General features: G+C 38.0%; 1 protein-coding gene across 4 annotated transcripts in view; it reads right to left on the bottom strand.

The window, feature by feature from the left end:
- TECPR2 (tectonin beta-propeller repeat containing 2) overlaps positions 1-15,934 on the bottom strand; it is a 55,256-nt gene that overhangs the window by 14,409 nt on the left and 24,913 nt on the right. For 3 of the 4 annotated variants that reach the window (XR_013929303.1, XR_013929304.1, XM_080394557.1), the window contains exon 17: positions 13,436-13,584. Coding sequence is in view for 2 of the 4 variants with exons in the window: in XM_080394557.1 (XP_080250683.1) it covers positions 13,436-13,584 (149 nt within the window). In the remaining 2 variants the exon portion in view is untranslated. Of the gene's footprint in view, positions 1-3; positions 13,098-13,435; positions 13,585-15,934 lie in introns of those variants that run through there. The other variant, XM_080394556.1, reaches the window with a different exon arrangement.

The raw sequence follows: 15,934 nt of genomic DNA, 5'->3' as shown, positions 1-15,934 counted from the left end.
TAAAAATTAAGCACAGTATTTAAACTTTGTACTATTGTATCATTTGTGCTTCATAGAAGTACCCAAGAGAAGTAAAATATTTACCGGATACTAAAGACAGGAAGAAATCATAACTGAACATTATTTGTCATTGTACAAAATTCTCAGTGTTCCAAAAAATCAATCCCTTCCTAAACAGAAAAGGGACATGAATGAATGTCACCCAAAGTTACTGATAAACATATTAATATTTAATGTTCAGCATCCGAGTCTAATAATATTAGTATTTGCTTAATCACTGTTATACCAATTAGGTACAATTTCAGTTGCAAGTTGAAGAGGGAACTCTTCCACTGTAATGCATGAAGTGCAGTATTTTTCTCTTGCCTTCCTGAAAGTTTGTCTAACATAATTAACTCTGCACTTCATATCTAAACATATACAAGCAGTACATTTTTACAGTCTGGATGTCTCCTGTTTGCAATGAAATGATCATTCTTCCCTACAGTCCATTCTACAGGAATACAACCATGGAACTCATTGCAGACCACCGCAGTACTGGAGCAGTCACACCTGCAGGTCAATATCCACAGCACAATCTGCTGGCAAACCCAAGTGAAACACACTCTGCATTCTGCTCCCAGGCAAGTCCTTATTCTGTCCTGCTTCTATGGAGATTTGCCTTAACTACTGTTTAAAATCAGTGTTACTGACCAGAACAGCTACGGACATCATAAACATAGTGATTCTGTAGCAAAACACATCAGTCAACAAACTTAGTGAATGCAAATATCCTGCAAAACATGTATGTTAAATAAAACACAGATAATAATAACAATACTTTTTTTCTCTACATCAGCCTAAAAAAGGCACTGAAGAAAATAGTAAGATGCCCTGAAATACAACACCACCTCACAAAGCACTGTATTTCTTGTGTTAGCCGCATAGGCACAAGGTGCATTTCCAGTGTGATAAACAGAAGAGCAAGCAGCTCTTCGCATGTAAAAAACTAAGAATACAGAAGCATAATGTGCATGTATATATGAGCACACAACCCAGTCCCAGATGGGCCTTCTGTGTACATAAAAGTTACCTGCTTTAGTTTTGCTTTTACAGTTCTGGTACTGACATGTCTGACCCAGCTATAACCAAGCTCAACTTGCATCACCAAGTCAGTCCTGCCTAATCAGGCTGGAAGGCCTTTGACATACTGTATTCTCGTGTTTCTGCTCTCATTAGGTACTTGCCCTCCATTGGAAGCTTGAGGCTGGTAGAGGCTTGGTGAAGTGTTTACCTCTGGTCTCAGTAAATTCACAATGGCTGCAGTTTGAATACTACAGTAAGAGTTAGTTACATAGAATATGTAACTGCCTAGCTACTTTCAAATCGGTATTGAACTACGGTACAGCACAAAAACCCACTATCAAAACCAACCAAAGGAAAAAACCAATGCAAAACCTGCAAACAAACTCAAAACCAACTAAACAAAAAATCAACCCAAACCACAACAAAAAAAGCCACCCCAAAACCCTGTACAACTCTCCCCTCTGATCTTGCTGCCTTGTCACTGGAAATGATCCTTATTCCTGGCCCTGTTCCTGTGTCTCCCCTCCATTTTTATTTGCTTCTTTCTTTGGCTACTTAAGCTCTTACTCCTTTCTATTCACCCTGCTCACCTCCCCACACCATGGTCTTGGGGTGTGCCTCACTACTGTGCTGCTTCCAGCTTCATCACAACCCCTCTCCATATTTCTGCTCTTATAGTCCAATGTTTTCAAGGGAGCAGTGCAATGAATAGCTTGTGCAGACTGAATTACTGCACTAACAGGAGATCTTTGCCTTTTTTCTCTTTTAAATCCATTTATCTCCTTGTCCCCACAATGTTCCTCTACCAATCACCTCTTCCTCCGTTTTAGGACTTTTTGCCACTCTTCCCCTATTTCCTTCACAACCACAAATTGCCAGTGTGTCTGCTGATGCTCTACCTCTGCAACATACTTCATGTTCCAACTACAGACCTTTCCAAATTGTGCCAAACAGCTTGGTATGACCTGTTACTGGACTGCTGGGATTTGTGCACCTTGCTTTCCATCAGGATTCCATTCCTCTCTTCTGTCATCTAGAAAAGAATTCCCTGAGAAAGAATTGGAGAAGTATTTCCATCCAGAAAGACTTACTCAGTGCCTACACCTGGCACCTAAGCATGAGCTTTGAGGAAGGAAAACGGCTGGTATGATGAGGAGCACCCGCTGGTCTTTCTTTTCTTGAGATCATCTGGAATAGGTAAAATGGAGCTGGCCAAGCAGCCAGCCAAGAACATCCATAAAGATGTCAAAAAGGGTTAATTACTTTTTAATTACAAAAGAGCTTAATTACTACAGATTTATAGGTAGTGGAAGCTAAGAAAAGCAGACAAAACACCCCAAAGGAGTAGCATGAAAGGAGTTGCATGATGCTGAGCTAGATTGCTTCTGGCACCACTGCAGGCTCAACTATAACCAAAACAATTACCTCTACCCTATTCTGCAGCACCAATGTACCTAAGAAACAAATGGAAATTATCAAATTCAAAGTAAAATCTCTACAAGCTTGGCCAAAAATTATTATTATTATTTGTTTTCTAAGCAAGATCCTGTTTCCCTCTTAAGTTTCCCTGGCTCTCTGGGGTTTTCACTTTCAGTTTCTCTTCCTTTTTCAAGCTACTTAGCTCTTTCTGATAAACTTGCATCAACAAAACAATCCTCCTCCTCACCCTCATTATGAAGCATCCAGGCAATACACTGTTGGCAGCTTTCAATGCTCTTAACAGGCACTGCCACACCCCACACCCCCACTGCAGCTTTCTGCTGTGACATAGTAAAGGACACAACTGACAGGACAGCTAGTGATGCAATTACATACAGCGGCTTTGGCGCAAAACAGTGACAAGACATTGGGAAACAAGTACAGGCAATTCTTAGAGCCTGTTGCACAAGTTTTACCTCTGGGGTTTTGTTTTTGTTTTTTTTTTACCGAGAAAGCAGCCATCTACAACACAAAGGTGTTCTTGTGGCTATCACAATAGGGTAGATAAAAGTAATTTAAATTTTTCTTGACATAACGGACCATTTTTTGGAACAATCATACTGACAACATCTCGGCTATCCCTCATTTTCAATAAGTTTTAATTACCATAAGCGTGCTTTTAAGTATTTTATAATCTAGATAACAGGAAACAGATCTCTACAGCTGCAGTAATTAGAGTCCTCTCACAGCAGTGAAGAGATACCTGTGCAAATTTATAAATCTGCTGATAACAGAGACTGATAACCATGAAAATTAATAAATTATTTCAGCATAACCTTTTCTCAGCTGGTTTAACTTCAAATAGCATTCATGAGGCTTACACACCTTGACTGCGAAGTATGTCATATTTATAATTTACTCAAGAGTTTGGAATTTTAAGGAGTCTCTCAGCCTTCTTTCTCAGACCCTGACACACCAAACTCTGTTTATAGGTTTATCCACAGTACTCATCTGTGAGAGACCTACTTGTTATGGAACATTAATGGGTTCAGTGTTATCTGACAAAAAATGGTAAAACATTGTTTTCCTTTTTAAACTCAAAAGAAAAAAATAAATCTCAGGAGACCAACTGTTTTAGCCAAGAACAGAACAAAGATCCTTCTGCCCTCTGGTCTTGTACCTCAGCTACAAAAACCTGAGTCACTCCATCCCTTGATACTGAGGAGCTCCCATTACATCCATGGTCTACAACACACATGGAGTATGTACTTTTCAACATTTAAAACTACATACTAAGACCTGTGGATATCTTTGTTGTCTGCTACAAATAAAAATAATGAAGTACCCACATGTCTGATGAGGAAACAATGCTGATAAAACAAAGTAAACTAAAAGGAAGCATTTAACCAACAATTATTAAATGAGACCAAGAAATAGTGTCTATGCTAAGCATATTTAAGTTATAAAGTTGTCCATTAGCTTTATAATTCTGTGCAAGTAATTTCCTTCCTTTCTGCAAACCACAGAGAAGTAAGCTTCAGTGTAAGAACTTAATTTAAATAGTATCAAACAAAATCCCAAGTAAAAACTAATGCATTCCCCACCTCCCCCAACCTATTACTCAGAAGTTTTGTCTTACTGTAACTACTTCAGTCACAACTGAACCCAAAACACAATGGTTCAACTTCCTTGTTAAAGTGGGAAGGACAAACACACACGCACACATAAAAGGCATCAGGAACATTTTCCACGTCACTTTTCAGGAGCACAGAGTCCATGTACCAGCAAACTTCCATTATCTCTGTTCTACTGCAAATATCCAGAATGAGGAACGCTAAGCATAACATTCTTAGGCTGCCCAAGCCCAATCCTTTTTATAATAGGCTGGTGGCTACAAGCAGCACAAATGTTCTCCTCACCTCCAAAAGACAAATCAGAAACACCTGGTCCAGGCCAGGCTGTAAGGTCAGATCAGAGTCCTTCTCACACTGTTGAGCATCTGTGTATCAGACTAATCTGACTATTTTCATGGCTAACAGACATCCAGACCCTATTAACTAGAACAACAAAGAATGCAACTTAGAGACACTTCCTTAACACAGGCCTAATATTTGCGTATTATTTTCTGAGCTCCATTTGAATGAAGGTTGTAAAGCAATTTCAGCATTAGAGACCTCAAGAAAGAATGAGCAACATTAGAGCAGTATTGACCAGAATATTTTGCATTCAGACTTTAAGGAGAACAGCTTTGCTAAATTAAGTGCCCCTTTTTTCTCTGCAGAGAAGTTCAAGGCAACATACAGAGGCCGGAAAGATGAATCTATGTTTAGTCTTCCTGGAAGCCACGTGTTCTTCATTAATGATGCCAGTGAATTGTCAGAAAAAGGTTATTATTTATTGACTGAAAAACTAGAACACTATTTTCCTTGGAAGCCTTGAACAAAACCATAACCCCTTCCCCCACTTCATGCCTTTAGTGAATAAAGAGACAAGGGCCTTAGTTGGATACCTCCAGTCTATGGCTAGCACAATTGGGGAAGAAAAGGCAAAGGCAAGGAGTCAATTCCTTGACCTCTCCTCTGTCAACTATACATTTTTTTATTCCAAGGGTTTTTCTTGCAGAAACATGGGAAAGACTATGACAAAATATAGCATCAAAACCTAGATAAGGTCAGCCATGCGACTACTCACCGTGATAAAGCTCAATAGAACCATAAAATACTTTCAAAATATGCAGTACAACTGTTCCTTATGAGCAACTAAAAAAATAATTAAGATGTAATGGAATCACTTTAAAGACCATACAAACTGCAGGCCTACTCAGGTTTGTCCCACTTAGGTATAAACCTAAGATTATGAACTGTAGTGTAGGAGATAAACTGTAATTACCACTACAAGTATTTCTAATAACATACTGAAAAATCGAACTACTACGTCAAGAACAACTAAGTTTTTACAAAAATGTTTGTGAAGTAAACACTATATGCAACAACTTCCCATTAAGCAGCACATAATTTAGCATGTGGTAATAAAAATCTTGTATAAGCAAAGCTCTGAGCTTGTTTTGGTTTTTTAAAATCACACCTTTAACGAGCATCATCAAAACAACCTCTCATGCAGGCTACACCAGTAAAGTGCACCTCTCTAGCTTTTGAAACTTAAATCTTACCGAGGAGAGTAAAGCATTTTTGCAAGGTAAAAACACCCATGTGTTTTTCATTTCAGCCTCAGTTCTGCTTCACTTTGACAATCTTAAACAGTTATTAAACTGTTGCTTTTTCTGCCATTTTGCTTTTTAATGTTTGTCTGTGTTAACATGTTAGTGATGAAAATGCCACACCTTTGATAGTAACAGAAATTCCCATTTCATTACTGCACTGATTCATGAACAAATGCATATATAACCCTTATGTGTTACAATTCATTGACACAATCAGATGGCGGGGGGTGGGTGGCGGGTGGGGGGAGAGCGCCAACACACCTGTAAAAGAAAATCCCACAAACCCAGGGAAGAGGTGAAAAACAATTTTAAACAAATCAACCTTGACCAATTCTGAAAAGTTATAATCTGTTAGCATGCAAAATATATCCTGTAAGCCACAGGAAATGCACTCAGGATGTAATAGGTACTACTCATTTAGTAGTACTCATCCAGTGCTAAAGCTCTGGACTAAGTATGGTCTCAGGTCAAGTGTGAACCCCAAATACAAGGCTATGCAATGTGTTAAACTGCTGGATAAAAACAACACTACTCCAGGAGTCAGGGATCAGAAATTAAGTCACTGCCTCCCAGACAGATGATTAATTTACTAGACTATATATAGTCCAACCTTCTCGGCCTTGCTTAGTTCTTAGCTTCATTAGATTTGGGTGCAGTACACAGGGTCTTCCTACAAAGCTTTGGCAGTTCTATAGTACAAATACCCTACAGATATTTGGCAGTTCTGTAGGCAGGGCCATCTGAGCAGGACTGAGACCACAACCCAGCCCTCTAGCTCCCTGGGAAGGCAGCTCATCACTAGGCTGGTCTGCAAAGAGAAGCTGTCAGCACCTTGTCCGCTTACAACATCATTGTAAAATAGGGAGACAGGAATACATTATGGGGAGGGGCCTCCGAGCTCCTAATTCAAGGTCAAAAGATCTGATGTGCACAGCAGTTATCCCAGGGTGTCTCCTTCTTCTGTGCAGACTTGCATTGGCTCACTGACCATATACCCAGCTTTGCTGCCCCGATTTACTTTACACAAGCTAAGCCCCCAATTACGAACTTGTCAACTGGATCCAGCCCCCCCACAAACCCCGAAAAAACCTGCTCTAACCAGAATTCAGAAAATGCAGATGTAGCTTTAAGGAAAAATCAAACAAAACAAACTCCCCCAAAATCTTAGTTTGTACTAGCACAAGTAATTTTTATGACTGTCTCTCCAAATCACTGTTCAAGAGCTCCTATTTGTTAACTACTTCGGGCTATCACTACCTGCAAGCTCAGGAACAGTTCCACTGAAATCAAGGCACATAGTTGCTAAATCAAGATGCGTATCCTTTAACCATGAATTTTTACACCATTACCTTTTTATTTTTAAACAGAATAATTCTGAAGAACTCTCAAAACTCAATGACAACTGTGACAACTTTATTTACCCAACTGAATGTTAAATGTATTTCATAATATCTCTGAAAATAATTAAATATATAATTCTGTGTTAGCTAAAAAATATGGGCACATTGGAAGAGTGCAGGTGTGAGGATGTTTCTAGTACTGAACAAATGGAAGCGTGAAAAGTGAAAGTTCTCCTTTCCACAATTTCTGTGTTCAGTGTAAGCTAGCCTTGTCAAAAGGCAAATACACCACCTTGAGATCATATGTCAAAGGGATACAGAAGGATCGACTTCTCAGTTTTGTGGGTGTATCTCACTTTGTGCACTTTTTGTGTTCTGAAGGTTCTGGTGCTGATGATAATTGCTATCTAATATGACAGGCTACATGCACGCTTTTCTGAGCATGATGATAGCAACGCTTTAAAACAAATATCAGAAGGCTACAAGTCCAAAGCAGAAAAATACAGTGAAATATAGCGACAGCAGTTTTCTTAACTAGGAACAAAAAAGAAGATAATAAGCACTGAACTGAGCAACAGAATCAGCACAAAGCAACTTTAGTGAAAATGCTGGAATTGCAATTTTTCATTATCTAAAGCACCTTTTATATAACTCAATTTCCTAAGAAAGGTATGCCTGTGAAAAACAGCACACATCTGAACTTAAACATTATGGCATTTAAATCAGCTAAACAAAATACACTGCTGCAGAAGCTTTGATCTCCTATACTTCTCTGCAGCCCACCTTGATACAGCTGCTCTTACTACTGCTGAAGTTTTTCCTCTACATCATCTTCAAAAGTGCAGTCCTCCAGGACAATCACCTCCCTAATCATGTCTTCAGGAGGCCTCACATGAGTAAAGATACATGGAACAACACACTAGCTAGTCTGGCCTATAGATAACCAGAAGGTTTAGTAAGTGTATTACCTCTCCAACCTAAGCAGAACTGGTCTAATAAAAGATGCTTCCTCTGCACCTTGTTCTTAGCACTCCAAAGTAGAACTCAGATGTCTCTACAGCAGCTAGGTAATGCAAGCTAGTCTGTGCTAGTGAAAACAGGCTTGAAAAGAACAGTCACGTGGATCACACGTTAGAGAGACCAATCTCTTCCATGGCAAGTACGTTCACAAGTAGAACAGATGATTCTGAAGTAAGAGTTATGATGCATTTTCAACAGCAAAATCTCCTCCCCCCCGCCCCAAACATCCAATCCTTGAAGATCGTTTCTTCACAAACCCTTCCTACACTTCAGCTTTGATTTTGGCACTACCAAAAAAGATATAATGGCAAAGTGTGATCTTGAGGAGCACTCACTGGTTCCTCCTGTAACTACCACTTAACACAAAACTGGCCTTAATAATAATAATAATAGAAATCTCACTGGAAAATGCAAAGGGAAGGCAGATAGCAGAGAAAGAAAGTCTCCAATTTGCATTAAGCATTCTGTAAGGTAAACAGAACTTTATTTAAAGAGAGGAAAGGAAACAAAGACCAAAGATCATGCTTCCCCCTGTACTTGGCACTGGTGTGGCTGCACCTCAAATACTCTGTTCAGTTTTGGGCCCCTCGCTACAGGAAAGACACTGAGGTGTTGGAGCGTGTCCAGGGAAGGGCAATGAAGCTGGTGAAAGACCCAGAGCACAAGTCTTACAGGGAGCGGCTGAGGAACTGGGGCTGTTTAGCCTGGAGAAAAGGAGGCTCAGGGGGGACCTCATTGCTCTCTACAACTACCCGAAAGGAGGCTGTAGCAAGGAGGCTGTTGGTCTCTTCTCCCAAGTAACAAGCAACAGGACAAAAGAAAATGGCCCCAAGTTGCTCCAGGGGAGGTTTAGATTGGATAATGGGAAAAAATTCTTCACCGAAAGGGTTGTCAAGCACTAGAACAGGCTGCCCAGGGAAATGGTGGAGTCACCATCCCTGGAGGCATTTAGAAGATGTGTAAATGCAGTGCATAGGGACATGATTTCGTGCTGGACTTGGTAGTGCTAGGCTAACTGCTGGATTTTTCCAACCTAAATTATTCTATGATTCTGTGATCATGACAAACATTTCTAACCAGTCACCATTCATCTGTAAGGTATGGCCAACCTCCTTACAGTGAACATAAATTAAGAAAAAGGAAGGTATTGAAAAGAAATTAAATCTAGCATGTATTTATTTTGCAGAATTACAGCTACATTTCCCAAATTTCAAATCATATTTTGAACTACCATTTGCTTCAAAGTTCCAACAATTTTGAATGACAGTGAAAGCATGAACAGCCTTAATCTTTTTTGTGTGTGCGTATGCACACGAGAAAAAAATAGCTCCTCCTAGATCACTAAGAATTTCTACTGTCTTCTCTTATCTAGGATACCAAGCTTAAAGTATGAAATTGCTTAAAAGGCAATTACTACATTGTTTATGGAAGAGTAGTAAATCAAAAGTTTCTCTAACTTGAAATGCACATACTGCAAGAGACCACTTTATGACAAACTAAGTTAAACAGTACTTATCTGCTGAGATTCTAGGAAATACAAAGGATCAATGAAAGCTTTATAAAGTAGCCAAACAGCAAACATTTCCTTAAGTAAAACCCTTTTACTCCACAGCTTGGACAAGCTATGTAGATATTTAAAAAGATTTCTCAATGTAACAAAATTGTTTTTTCAAACCTATTCTCGAAGAAATTTGGTTACAAAAGAACAAAGAGTAGCAATTAAGCAAATAGCGATTAATGAAATGTCTTAATCTATTTTTAGAGTAAAATTAATTGACAAGCAATAGATAACTGGTCACTCACTACAAATATTTGTCCTGATCTTTGTTTCCTTTATTCCTCTTAAATAAAGTTCTGCTTCTCTGATAGATCCCTTAATGTAAATCTGAGAAGGTGGTTCTTAAAGCCAGTTTTTATGTTAAGTAGTACTGTAGAAAGCGAGTGTCTCTCAAGATCAGATTTTGTCTCTGCAACTTTTTCAAAAGGTGACAAAAGTCAAAGCTGAAATGTTGAAAGAACTCTTTTCAAGCAAACATTCAAGTTCTGGGGATCTTTAAAAGCAATTTGATACATTTTTAACTTTTGATCAACTTTTACTCCATAATCACCCACATTAGTCTTATTGACTATATTAAGTTTCTATTTTATTTTTTGTTATTATTCCTTTAGGCCAGAAATCTGAAAAGCATTAGATCTTCATAAATACACAGGCACACACATATAGAAACATACATCCACATAAATCATATTTGTATTTCCTGCTCTTTTTTTAATAAAATTTAATGTATATTGAGACATGCTACAGCAGGTATTAGTTCTATCCTGTATATTAACAATAAAATGAAAAACAGTTACTATTTCCTGGACTAAAATAATTTCATCAAAGAATTTTTATCAGCTTTGTCAATGTCCTGAAAGCAGCTTCCAACAAGCTGCTTAACTACATAATTCTTTTGACTTCTAAGTCTGCAGAACAGAATGGATTAAGCACAGAAAACATCTACATATAAACTACTGTTGCTCAAGATATTGTAATGATGGTTATCAACCACTTCTGAAGTGTTGGGTAAAATAAAGAAGATGGAAGGCAGAAAACATAAAATGTTACTTTTCATCTCAAGAGATACTGCAGTAGGAAGTAACAAAGATAAGAATAACAAATCAGTATTATTCTTTCTTAATCTAGATTAAAACCAAACAGCATCACAGAAAAAAGACTGAACTTAAACTAGAGTCACTGATTTTAGCATGAGTAAAATCTCATCTAAACTATTGTCTCTGAGTACATTTGTGAAGTTGTGCAAAGATGGATGCTGTGCAATTGCAGCACCCCTTTAACAAGAAGTGACACCATAAAAACAGAGTCTGTAGCTGCTCACAAGCTGCTCATGAGTCATGAGATCTGGAATATGGCAAGTCATATTGGCTCTGACATTTACTAGGGAATGAAATATCCATAGTTGGTTTTAAATTACGTTATTTGAGAATGCTCCTGTACTTAAAGCAAGTGAAAGGTAATTTTGATTTCCTTCTTCAAACAGAAAATGACTGAATTGTTCACAAATACTTTTTACAGTATTTCAGTTGTTCTGAAGATAAAAGTGGTGCAGCATGAACTGTGTCAAAGTCAATTACAGGACTTTGTAAACAAAACAAAACAAAAACAGTAAGGTGCTGCTAATAAGCAAATATTGTTCACAGAATAGTCCACTTTTCAGCCATCATATTTGTTATTCAAACACTAATCTAACATTTGGAAGTAATTTTAAAAGTCACGTATTTTTTTATTTGCATTAAGCATGAATGTAAAAGCATGTAAAAGCATGAACGGCTGCTCCTTCAGTACTTTAACAATTAGCTTTAATGTGCTGGAATTGTCTCAAAATGGGCATGTAATCCACAAATTTTCATCTTCTCTGCAAGCAATGTTTGCATTTTTGACCTTTCATATTGACTCATTAAATTTGCAATGCTAGGTGTTGGCAAGATAACAGGAAAGAGAACGACACTGCACTGGGTATCAGAAGGTTATCATTTTGGAAGGCAACATCACCCAGCTTCCTCGACAAGCTAATAGGAAATGATTTGATTTTCAACCGTGTCCACATAGACCTTCTACATAAGGAATTCACTGCTAAGTAGTGAGCCACAGAAAATCCAAATTTCTTGTAAACACCTTTGTACAGTGCAGTTTATTTCAATGGAGGAGTAGAGAATACACTTAAAGACGAAATAGTATCAGTGTAGAGAAACAGCTTTTTGGGCTGTTTTCCTGGATAGACAAATATTTCATAAGATACTACACAAGTTTAATTCTCTATCTCCTGGTAAACTCAGTTGAAGTGGAACACAACCTGGCATGTGTTTTCCTCCCTTTTTAAGAATATTACCTTTAAGGAAGACATCATCACCGATACCCTCAAGTCTCCTCTTCCGGCTGCCCTAGCCCGTTAGCAGGGAAAGGATCTCTCTTACAACTTACATCAGAAAGATCCACTTGCAGCCCATGAAGAATGAGCAGTGTCATCTAGCACTTATTGCAAGTGATATTGGTACTTATTCATCATTCTGTTCCGTTATTTTGTAAAACAGGGTGCCATTTCTCCAGGTCTGACTGACCACATTCCCAGCACAGAAGAACAAGTCTAACCAGTGCTGTGCTAACTGATGGGATATAAATTCATTCCCCTGTTTCCCTGCCCTTTGCTCCTACATCCTGAAATTCACAGAAGGAGCTAATAATTGGCTGATGAGAGATAAGAAGAATTAAAAGCAAACGATGTAAAAAACAAACTATTACAACTCCACTGCCACAGATGCACTTTTATTTCTTAATATGTCCTTTCAAAAGGACACATTTCAAAATCTTCAAGAGTAATTCTGTAACATTATAAAACGTAAATCAGGTTTGCAAACACATCCAGTGCTACTATGCCAGATCAGCAAACAGTTCAAGTGATTTCAGACCAAGGAGCAAAGAAAAAAATCAGTAGTCAGAGGTCAGCTCCATTACAGCAGTCCCAATCCACGACACAGAAATTACTGCCATTTCATAGTTTAGTTTGCAAAGCATTAGACCAGCAACAAAATCAAGCACTGAGGTTTAAAGAGAGATAAAACCACCCAGAGACTGGAGGAAAATATTTTGTCCATTCTCTATATACAGAAAAGATGCTCATGGGGTATTTCAGGAGGCTTCTTTCCACTCCAATCCTCCCAGCTGGCAGGTAGAAAGAATACAATGTCTGTTCATTCTGGGAACAAGGGAGAAGAGCTGCAATTGTACTGCACATGTACGAACAACTGAGTGGTAAGGAAAGTCTCTAAATCCAGGCACAGCACCCTAGCAAGCATCCAAGACTCACAAGGGCAAAGAAAGAAAGAGGCAGGCAGGTGCTTCAGCATCACGCCACTTGAGCAGAGCCTTCCCATACCCTCTGCTTTGTGCTGTTTGCCAGCCCAGCCTCTTCAACAGAGTTCATCAGGTATTCAGTATGTGGTTCAGGGCTGCATTCTACTATGTGCCTATAAAGCTACTGTATTATAAGAAGAGTATGCTTTCATTAAGGACAGAAAGGAAAACAAAAGCTTCCTCTTTTGAAAAAAAATGTATTTGTAACAATTAGATGAATTTGGGATGACCTGGTGATAAGGCAGCATATTCAAAGTACATTATACAGAGTCAGGAGAGTGTTGTGGGTTTTTTTGTGGGTCGAGTGAGAGAGAAATCCTGTAGAATTCAAACATGTTGGACAAAGTTTTAAGCTACACATTTAAAATGTGTCTATCGTTTTCCATTAACGTTAAAACTATTCTTTTTTAAAGCATAGAGCTAACCACTAGGTTACAAGAATTGTAATCAACATTTTACCTGTATAGGTGGTTCAATCATTATCCACGCAGGAAGCATCAAACTTGGGTTAAAAGGCTGAGTTCCTACACGGAAATAAATGCCACCACCAGTGTCACAGGCCCAAACATGCTGATTTCCACAGGTCAAGCTGATCAGCTTTACAGCACCTAGTAACAAAAAGACTATTGGCATTCTGGCATTTTCCTTTCAAATTCAGCTAATAATGAGAACTTTAATTGATTAATTAATTAATTAATACTTGATTGTATTAAACTAGCTTTAAACACAGTCACATAAATGACTAAATACAACTTGTGAGAGAAAAAAGAAGTGTCACTGGATACAGTGAATAAAACCCAATAGGTAGTATATGTAAGGTATTTATATCTAAAAATTAAATGTTTTACTCACAGGATACTGCAATTTCTAAAGCACACTAAAGATATGCTATTAAAATAACTGAATCCAAGCAGGGAAATATTCTGTGTCAAATGTTATCAGTGCCTAGTCAAACTTTCATATGACCTAATGTGAACTCTTCTCTGTAGCTGGCCAAGCCTGTGGACTTTTCAAGGTGTTGATCTGCCAGTACACTCAGCAAAGAACATTCCTAATGCTACCAGCACTTTAAAAATATGCTTAGAGGTTATGCATTTCAGTGTTGACACACCAGTGTCACATCTGTAAATAAAGGAGCTGATTTTCAAATGGATTTATATTCAACAGTATATATATTTATTACATCTATCTCATATTAACCATATGTAAGTCAGCACAACGAAAACAAAGCTGCCAAGTAAGTATGTTTTGGAATTTGAGGGATAGTGGTGGTGGTTGGGTTTGTTGGTTTGGGTTTTTTTGCACACCCAATCGCACCCATCAATCTTGCCATTAAAAGTTTGCAAAGACAGTAGAGAAGCATACCTGATATTTTAGACTAAAAAGAACTGCTAGTTAACTGTCAACTGGAACTCTTACTCTTTCACATTCATTTTAGAATAGCCATGTGATGTAATATACATAACACTTGATTATTTTTTTCTTCCAGTGTTGGGACAACACAATGCTAAGTAATGGAAAACATGTTTTACAGAAAGAGGGACCCAATCAGTACAGATACACTACAGAAGGAATGCTTTGGTCAGAATCCAAACTGAAGACTAAAAATAGGCCTTGCTGGTTGATTGAACATGCCAGTACTGCTTGGGATATCCCATTCTTGGTAACAGTTCTCTCTTCAGTGACATGAAATCTGGCAACAAATCCTTGTAAAGTACATAAGCCACAGCATTCCTTGAAGAGGGAGGCGCAATTTTATCCCACAGAGTGCAAGTTTAGCGCATTTATTTCTGCGGAAGGCAATATTCCCTGTCATTAAGGCCTGCTGGGCTAAAGAACAGGGAACAACAAAACTAGACAGCTTTATCTTTGAGTTATCTGTAATATTAAACCTACCTTCTTATTAACCAAAATTACTTAACTTTCTGAATTGTAAGAATTCAAATTAATTAATCTCACCCCAGAATTTCCTTTAATCATACAGTTTCACACTAAAAACAAATGACAAAACCATGCACAAAAAACTTCTACTGCTTGGGGTAAGAATATCTACAACAACTTTCTTTGGCAGACAGGGGCTTCACATTCAGCTACAAAGCCAAAATCTTACTAAAACCTCATTATTCCTTCTAACATGAAGTATGACTCAAAGTAATGGCCTTGCCACATGATGTCTCAGCTGTTGAAATGTTCTGATCCAAACAAGCATCAAAGCACTCAAACACGGAATCACATATCACCTACTCGGCATAGCTGATATTATTTATGTCTACAGTACAATTTGATATTCAAAAATGCAGTCCTTATGTAAATGTTTTGGGGTTTCTCCCTTCCCACTTACTGTTTTTATCTTCAGAGAAGGTCATGCTAACAGCATTCATCTACTGTTTAGAGAAAGTAGCATGATTCAGAAGCATTGTTTATTGTTGAAACATAAAGGTCATTCTACTGTGTTTAGAAACCCTCATAGCAATAGTGCAACTCTAATCAAATTTACTAGATACTACTCCCAGTGCATAGTGTAAATGCAAGACAAAGATACTACCAACAAAATATGAATATTTCAACATTAATGCTGGCAACCCTATCATTTCCATACAGAATCCTGATTTGCATTTTACAGCAACTTCACCCACCCACCCCCACCCCCCTGGTTAAGCAGTGATTAAACTATGGTACAACTAGTTATTTGGAACCATTTCATCAGGTCTGGAAAATCTGGCGTATAACTGGCAAACAAATTAGTTTTAAAAGACATATTTTAAGAAGTCTTCCATGAAGTATTACAAATTGTATCCTAAAACTGTATGTGAGGCTTAAAGTCTGCCAGCTGTGTCTGCCTTTCCTTAACCCTAAAGTTAACATTGTTTGTTTGTTCTCAGACTAGTCATGAAAGTTGCCATTAAAAATGGAAAAATTGCAAAACTACTGAATTACTTTTAAAATGGTGCATAGCCT

Source organism: Falco punctatus (genome assembly GCF_963210335.1).
Source record: "Falco punctatus genome assembly, chromosome: 7".
NCBI lineage: Eukaryota > Metazoa > Chordata > Aves > Falconiformes > Falconidae > Falco > Falco punctatus.
The sequence above is the reverse complement of the archived record's forward strand: the minus strand, read 5'-3'. Positions and strand labels throughout refer to the sequence as shown.